We start from the raw sequence: 8,873 nt of genomic DNA, 5'->3' as shown, positions 1-8,873 counted from the left end.
GCTGTCCCCCCCCCCGCCCCCCTGATGCCATCGATGGCAGCAGCCTCTTCAAGTCTGGAATCGGAGAGGGGGTGGGGCCCTGCATGGGCAGATTTGCCCCAGGCCCTGCATCCTGCTCAGGTCACCTCTGCCTGGCTGCAACGCCAAAACTGCAAAACGCAGTGGGAGCCAACCCTGCCACTGGCCCCGACTCCCAGGGCCCCACACTCCTACCCACTGCCACTTCTCCACCCCTCACAGCCCCCACACCTGCCCCTGCTGCCTTTTCCCTGCCGCTTTCCTTCTTTCCCTGCCCACCACCACCACTCCCCCCCGGCCACAGCTCTGGCACCATGCGGTTCCAGCTGCAGGGTTGGGACCATACAATGCAGCAGGAGTACCACATGGCTGCCAGCTGGGAAACATATGGTGCCAACTGGGCCCAGCTGGCTCTTGTTGTGTAGGTGATCCTCCATGTCCTCATGCCATTCTTACCTGAATTTCCCTCTCAGGATGAGGGAGCCAGGGAACAGCCCCAGGGTCCCAGGCCAAAAGCCTCTGCTAAGGCAGAAGCTTCTGGCTGGGGGTGGGGCAGGGCCGGCAGGCCTTGCTGCTATTGGGTCCTGCCACCAAGCTCCTCCTGAGCCCTACTGCTGCTGGCTCCTGTCATCTTTGACAGGCAGTCAGAGGCAGATAAATATTAATTAAAAACAAAATTTAGGGGCCCCAGAGGCCAGACAGAATGGCCTCGTGGGCCAAAACCAGCCCACAGGCCATATTTTGCCCACCTCTGTTCTACATGATATACACATGCCAGTCCCGTGACCAATCTGAAAAATTTAGTCCATACTTTAATAGCTCCTTCTGGTCTTAGGCATCATTTTAAATGCCCACGTGGATGTTTGGTTGCTGCTGAGGAGCTCTATGGTTTCTGTACATACTTCACTGAGGATTTTTAACTCCTTTCAACACAGAGAAAACACAAAGCCTTCTCCCTACAATGAGTCCAGTCCTAAGTCTATTGCTATCATTTCTTACCAATTTTTTTCTTTAGCATTTGAATAAAGTAACAATACATTTAAAATGCAACCATCCACAGTGTCTGAAATCTTACTTTTGGTGTCCAACCCTCCTCTGTAGCCTGTCCAGCCCTTCAGTGTAATTGTGTCACCCATGAGACTCAAAAATCTTTGAAAACTTTCACTTCCAGTTTCTACAGGTGAAAGAAAAAAAGTGTTAGAGGAACTAAAAACTTAATTGGTGAGACAGCTACAACTGCAGATTGTCCACAATACAGGACACTGGGTCTAACCCCTGGGCATGCTCTGGCATGCAATATCAGTCATGTGACCATCTGATCTGAAGTCATTACATTGGGAACACTTGCATGACCTGATTTACCATGACCAGAGCCTCAGTTTCTCTCCCTACAACTCAGTTGTGTCTAAGGCACTGACCCCAAAGTAGAGTAATACCCCCCAGAGTATGGCCATGAATTAAAACTCTGGTTCCCTACATTTTTCTTCATGTCATCCAAGTGGGTAGCTATAGAAAAGCAACATTTTCAGCCTTGTTAAACAACACTCCCCACTTGCTAATTCTAGAGCAAGATGGGATAAAGATAGCCATCATGATGCACACACTTGCAAATCGGATGATAAAATGGGAAATGCAAGCAACCTTTTGGTTCCCAATAGCCACATCTTTAAATCCTTGAAAACTTATGGAGGTTTTGTTTACAATTTGGCTTGTGTACTTGAGAATACAAATTATAAGCAATAAATGAAAACAGCACTGAGACCAGAATCTGGTCAAAGTTTCAATCTTACCAAACACAATATTTTTCAACTTAAAATTTAATATAAGCATATAGGCCTCATAAAAATATAATGAAAGCAACACCCAAAAGCCTGGCAAGTGACAAATATAAAAATGTACAGAAATACTTAAAAAAATAAGTTTCAGAAATTAGAGTTATTTGTTATAAAACTATTCAATAACAATCTCAAGCTCTGAAAATTGGATCTAGCAACTGTTCTATTGAACCAAAGTAATTTACAAATATCTTCAGAGCTTATTGTAAATAAAGTACATTTGCAATATCAGAAATGTGTTTTTGTTCCAAGATAACTGAAAGTGTCAGACATTTTTGCCACTATTTTAAGATGTGGGAGTAGTAAGGCACATTTCACATAAACACCAGCTCATCCTTACAGTGGTTTAATTCTGCAGGCTACTGCAATACTGAGCAAACCTACCATGAGCATAGCGCTAATGACCACCTCTTTTCTGGCTCCTCCATGTTCAATATATAGGTGTACTCCTATTGTATTTCCAAGTTGGCAAACCAAAATACTCAGTTATCTGAATAAAAATGAAAAAAATGCAGACTCACCATTGCTGAACATTTCATCATCCGTAAGCTGCCCATCTTTTGCATAAAGAACTCCAAACTTAAAATTTACAGAGCCCTGAGAGGGGGGAAAGAGAGACAATGTGCAACACAGACAATATTAAAAAACAAATCTTTATGATTTTTCCACTAAAGATTTGTATATAGTTCTTCCTTGCAGAAGAATAAATCTGTGCTACACAACTACTCAGATTTGTACTTTACTCTCCTCATTTATCCAAACTGCACATCAAGATTCTACTCTGCACTTCAACATGCACAAGGGTACTTACAAAAATCCTCGGTTTTATGCCCAAAGTACTTCATACTACTGTACTTTGTGCATGAAATAACTGATCTTTCTAAGTCATTGTAAACAAATACAAAGATAATTTCCACTAAGTGGGTTTTGTGAGCTCAAAGCAATCAGTCTGTATTTACCTCTTGCTCTTCTAGAACCAGTAGATCCTGTAAAGAGAACAGCATGTTTAGCATTATGATCTACAAAGGTATAACTGCTTTATTTTCACTACCTTTAAATTTAAAACTATTTTTTTCAGGACAAGTGCAGTTCATGCCATACAGAAACTTTGCAATACCACAGAACAAACATATCATGAACTACTGCAACGGAGTACCGGCTAGTAGAGTGCATGTTTAATGGCTTATTTTTTCTTCTAAACCAAGGCCATCCAACTTTAGTGGCTGGGGGCCACATGGCACACAATAGGGGCCACTTGCTGTGGGTGGAGGACAAACCAGCACAGGCCCCTGGCCTTCCTGCATTGCAGCAGGCACACTGGGGCTCCCCTCCTTCCCTCACTGCTCATGTGGGCACTTCTCCCTCCCCCAACATTACATTGCACATATGGGCACTTCTCTGCCCCCCACTGCACTGCATGGGTGGGCCCAGGTACCCCAGCCCGACCTTCAGTTTCCTAAGCCACACCCATGTTCCCACACAACAGGCTTCTCTGGGACTGTAAGCTGTGCCAGACTGCTCTACCCCACCCCTGGGGTGAGGCAGGAAGTAGAAGCCAGAGGGAGCAGGAGCCTGGAGCCTGTGGCTGCTGCTGCGGCAGCCAGAGAGGTGGAGGGAGCCAAGCCAGGGGCCAGAAACTAATCCTTTGTGGGCCACATGCACCCATGGGCCACTAGCTGGACAGCCCTGTTCTAAATAATTTATAGTCCAAAGTATCAAAGGAAAACATGAGCTCTCACTTACCTTTTGTATCTCAGGGTGAAGAATTTCTCTAGGGCTTTTTTCAAATTTGTCAAGGCTCATGGCACTGAAACACAACAGAAATAATTTTTGTAGAAGGGCAGAGATATTTTCAATACTAGGCCATTAACCATGTGCTCCTTTGCGCAAGGAATTAAACGAATCGTTATCTTTGTGGAACCACAGAAAACAGGGATGGAAGGACTTCCAAGGGACATCTAATACAGGCATGATAAAGTATACCTAAGCAATTTCTAACAGATAATTTTCTACTCTACTCTTTAAAAACGTCTCATGGTGGTGACGCTAAAAACTCCTTAAGGCAGCCACTTAACTATCACAAGTTTTTTCCTGACTAAAGATCAAACCTAGGCTGCAGCAGAAAGAGCACCAAATTGTAACTACTAGACCACCAAGGACTTCTGGGTGATACATACCAAATGTATGTCATTTTATCATAGATACTTATCCCTTTTCCAGAACAGATTTGGGTGGCCTTACCTTTAGAGAAAGATGCTAGTAAGGTATTGTACTGTCACAAATTTAAACCTTATTTTGTTTGCAGGTAAAGTTCTAGGCTAAATGTTACCACACTGATCCTTTTAAGGCAGCATAATAATGCATATTTTTGGTAAAATAGCATTTGGAAAGTTCAAAATAAAACCAAAAAAATATAGGAAAAGATAAAAATAGTAAGCTATACTATCAATGAAACAGAAGAAACCTCAAAGCAGAAAAATATAAAAGTTATGTTATCAATACCTCTCTATGCAATTTTATACATCATCTCTAGTTTTAATTTACCCAACCAAAAAGCATTTCAATACACATGGGATGAAGCCCTTTCAAGGCAAAATTAACTAGCTGGGAGGAATAGAAAACATAGGGCACAGAAAGACTTCACTCGTGTTTTTTAGAACCTCATCAGTTCCTATTTTTTTTAAAGTTACTTTGTAGTTCAGTACTTCTCCACCTTTTCCAACTCAAAGCACCCCTTTGAAAATACCAACTCTTAGCTTTTGCTCACTTCTTGACTATGGAAAAATAACAGCAATTATTCTGTTGCAAAAAAAATATTTTTGACACCATATTGAACTCTCTGGCTTCATCTTGTGAATCGTGTAGGTGTTTGAACAGCTAACACTGCTATTATTGCAAGACATCTTTACAAGGATTCCCTGACACCCTAGTTGAGAATCATTGCTCTAGCTCTTGTGGCCATGACAAAACAAAAACAAAACAAAACTTTAAAATGGCAAGTATACTTAATGTAGTAACGTTTGCAGAGAACCTGAAACAATATAGCAGCTCTGAAAGACATGAACTGCCAAGGTGTTAATTCAGATAAAATATATATTCTAAACAGTAACACTATTAACTAGTGCATCACAGGTAACTAGGTGACAGGCTGGGAATGTGGGGAGAAGTTGCATACATTAAGATGGTTAAGTCTATTAAAAGACGCAGGGTGATTTTTGTAGAGCTTGCAACTGATTTAAATCCCTAAATGGAGATTCAACTTTCAGAAAGTTGGTAACTGCAGAAAAAAGTCCCCAAATGCCAGGTGATATCCCAGAGACTGTTTGGTTTTCTGATAATGGTGAAGTCTTGTTGTAGCCATGAAGGTCATAGAATCATAGAAGTCGGGTCGGAAGGGACCTTGTAGATCTTCAAGTCCGCCCCCCTGCCTGGGCAGGAGGAAAACTGGGCTCAAATGACCCCAGCCAGGTAGGCATCAAGCCTCCTCTTAAAGACCCCCAGGGTAGGAGCCAGCACCACTTCCCATGGAAGTCGGTTCCAGATCCTAGCTGCCCTGACTGTGAAGTAGTTCTTACGGATGACTAATCTAAACCTACGCTCCAACAACTTGTGGCCGTTATTCCGTGTTATCCCTGAGGGTGCTAGAGGAAACAAGGTCTCCCCCAAAAAGGTCCAGGAAATATGTGAGAGGCAAGGATTTTTGTGGATATCTTTTATTGGACAAGCTGCATGGCTGGGATGGACTTAGACAAAGTTTGTTTGCCCTGGCCCTCCACTTAGCTACAACATAGTCTGAGTCCTCCCCCAAACTGCAGTTTCCTAGGCCTGGTTTCTCCTTTTCTCTCAAACATCAACTTTCAAATTTCAGTTTCTAACTGGAAAATTCTCTCTCTCCCCAAAGAAGGAACTTAGAATTGGACACATCTACTACCATGGAGACACGAATTTGCATTCTTCAGCACTTATAATGAAAGCTTTTGTATACATGTGTACCTTCACTGATTAAGAACTGTGTTCTTTGTCTCACTGAATTCTACATTTATAATGAAAAATATATTAACAAGAATTTTTGAATGACTGAAAGAGAACACCAACATATATCTTTAATAACTCATTGGTGAATACTTACCTTAAAATAGATTTCACTGATAATGTTTTTGTGGGACTGTAGGGTAGGCATATTTTCTGAGTACCCTATAAAAGGAAAAAATACTAAGAGAAATTAGAATCAAATATATTGACATTTTCTATACATTTAACTGTGAACATTACTAAAATTTAGCAACCTAAAAAAAGGAAAATAATCATGAGCCACAGCAGCTTTGGTTTTACTTGGATATCTTTATTAATGATGTGAACAGAGGTAAGGAAGAGTAACATGCCAAAAATGGGGATGGCACAAAATGGTTTAGGCAAGTCTAGACTAGAGAGAGATGCAAAGAACTTCAGACACAACTAACAGCACTTGATGGCCAGCATGAGGGCTGATGAAATTAAACTGCAGACAAGTTCAGGCCAATGGCCACTGGAGGGAGCAGCTTGAACCATGAAGTGTGTTCTAAAGTAACTAATTTGGAAACATACTAAAGCATATATGTAGACAGCTAAATTAATATGCTCAGGTGCTTCTGTGTTGCCACATAATAGAAAGAAAGAGAAAATCAGTGATAAGACATAACTAAATATTTTACATCATTAGACTTTGGCACACAGTAGTACAAGATCTGAGGGCTAGAAGTTCATCATGAAGCAAAAAAGAATAAGCTTCTTGTCATCACCTTCAGGGCTCTTACCACCTACAATTCCCTTCTCATCGACTGTGCCCCCTCTTCCCACACTGCCTTACTAAACACTCTCCCTGTGTCCTTCCCATTTTACTCCTTGAGTGCTGCCCCATAAGCCCTCCTCTTCATTCTTGTCACTGAAGCCACATAGCTTTCCTCTGCACGTTCAAATATCTTTATAATGTGTCCACTTATGCTTGGAGCAAAACAGTTTAGACCCTTAGTATTATTTACAGATCTAGATGGAAACCCTTTGGAGCAGAGCATCTCTCCCCTCTTCTGTTTTATGCACTGTTAACCGTAATGACAGTGCTTGGACTTGAGGGGACTCAAAGGCTTCCTGTAGGTGAACTTAACCAAGATGACAGAAAAGAAATATTCGTAGCATGGTTCCTTCAGAGAAAGCTTTTCCATATTTCTGTTGGGGTTTGCTAGTCCAGTATCTGTAACAATCGCTACATGGTAGCTAAGGAGTAATGTTAAGGATGTTGTGATACAATGGAAAAGAAGGAAATGCACTGTAGGGGAAGTTCAGACAGGCAGTCATTAGGATCTGTTTCTTACTGTTTTTTTCCAGAGAACTGAGCGGTATTGAGGAACACGTTGGTTGTTTTGGTCCGAGAGTACAACAGACAAAAAGAAAGGGTTCTTCTCTGCATCTGTACCTACATAATTCTGATGAACTGTAAAGAAAACATGACAAATGTTATCAAATGTGAAAAAATTATAAGGAAAACTTCCTTTTTACAAAAGGAACTTTATTATTATTAGGATTCCAGCAGTATTTTACACAAATCCCCCTACTCATAGCACCACCGCTGAAACTGCTGTACAAATCTCTTCACACGATCAAAGCAAACTCTTCTCCGATTTCCTGCCGTTCACCTTTCCCCAGCGTTCTGGGGATAGTCACTTGCCACTCTTTCTGCCCCACTAACTCCACCATCTTCTGACTACTACTTCTTTTTTAATCCAATTTGTTTCCTCATTTCACTTATATCTATGGTCTCATTTCCCTCTAAAACCTATTGCCTTACTATGCCACTTACAGTCCCTTTCCTCATTTATTTGACTTACATGCCACCCTGCACAAAAAAGGATCATAGAGGCTTATGATAAAAGGCAAAATAGCTTATTAAACCAATAAAAATATTAAAACAAGATAGCATAATAAAACAAATTATGGGCTAGTAACAGACAGTATGATTATGACTTTAAAAACTGAGGGGGCTACTGATTTATCCAACTACATCCTTACAATTCCAAGGGATTACATAATCCAATATAATTCCAAAATAATCGAACCTAAACTTTGAATCAGTTTTAAAACAAAGCTCAAACTTGTGTGAGGTGCAATTACATTAGTTTTTAACAGGCAAGGGTTTCAAGCGCATGTCTTTATTCTGTTAGGGATCTGAAGTTGAAACAAAACTTCAAAATCCGTTCATAAAACATTTCTACCAAAAGGAAAAGGGGTGGTACCAGATTTACTGCAGAAAAGTCTGATATAAGCAATAAGGGGCCCTTTGGGAATCAGAGCTGGGGGGCAAAAAAGGCATCAGTCACAGGGCTCAAGTGCCTATATACTAACGCTAGAAGCATGGGAAACAAGCAGGATGAACTCCTGCTTGCAGAAAACGCCTACGACTTAGTAGGGCTATCTGAAACCTGGTGGGATTCTTCCCACGACTGGGCGGTACATATTGAGGGTTATAGGCTGTACAGAAAGGACAGGGTGGGGAAGAAAGGGGGAGGGGTTGCACTCTGTGTCAATGAGCAATATACATCGACCCTCATCAAGACGGAATCCAAGGAGGAGAAAGTAGAAGGATTGTGGGTTAAGTTACATGGGGGGCAAGGAGAAAGCCATCTGGGGGACAGTGATCACCTAATAATACAATTCACCATAAGACGTCGAGTGGGTAAGGTAACTGGTAGGGTGAAAGTGCTAGACTTTAGGAAAGCTGATTTCAATGAATTCAAGCGATTAGTCAAGGACGCACTGCAGAGTAGGAGTTTTGAAGAGATGGGAGCCCAGGAAGGGTGGCTGTGCCTTAAGGAAATGATCCTTCGGGCACAGTGGGAGACGATCCCGATGCGAGGAAAAAGAGGGAAAGGGGCCAGGAGGCTTCCTTGGCTGACCAGAGAAATCCAGGGCAGCCTGCGGACTAAAAGGGGAGCTTATAAAAAATGGAAACAGGGAGAGATTACCAAAGAGGAGTATACCTCCTCTGCT

General features: G+C 41.8%; 1 protein-coding gene across 1 annotated transcript in view; it reads right to left on the bottom strand.

Annotated features, from left to right (window-relative positions):
* GARNL3 (GTPase activating Rap/RanGAP domain like 3) overlaps window positions 1-8,873 on the bottom strand; it is a 75,620-nt gene that overhangs the window by 3,756 nt on the left and 62,991 nt on the right. The window contains exons 5-10 of the mRNA XM_025194637.1: window positions 7,202-7,320; window positions 5,983-6,047; window positions 3,597-3,660; window positions 2,813-2,839; window positions 2,375-2,450; window positions 1,094-1,192 (exon numbers count right to left, since the gene is read on the bottom strand). Of these exons, the coding sequence (XP_025050422.1) occupies window positions 1,094-1,192; window positions 2,375-2,450; window positions 2,813-2,839; window positions 3,597-3,660; window positions 5,983-6,047; window positions 7,202-7,320 (450 nt within the window). The remainder of the gene's footprint in view (window positions 1-1,093; window positions 1,193-2,374; window positions 2,451-2,812; window positions 2,840-3,596; window positions 3,661-5,982; window positions 6,048-7,201; window positions 7,321-8,873) is intronic.

Source organism: Alligator sinensis, unplaced genomic scaffold, assembly GCF_000455745.1.
Source record: "Alligator sinensis unplaced genomic scaffold, ASM45574v1 scaffold611_2, whole genome shotgun sequence".
Classification (NCBI taxonomy): Eukaryota; Metazoa; Chordata; order Crocodylia; family Alligatoridae; genus Alligator; species Alligator sinensis.
The sequence above is the reverse complement of the archived record's forward strand: the minus strand, read 5'-3'. Positions and strand labels throughout refer to the sequence as shown.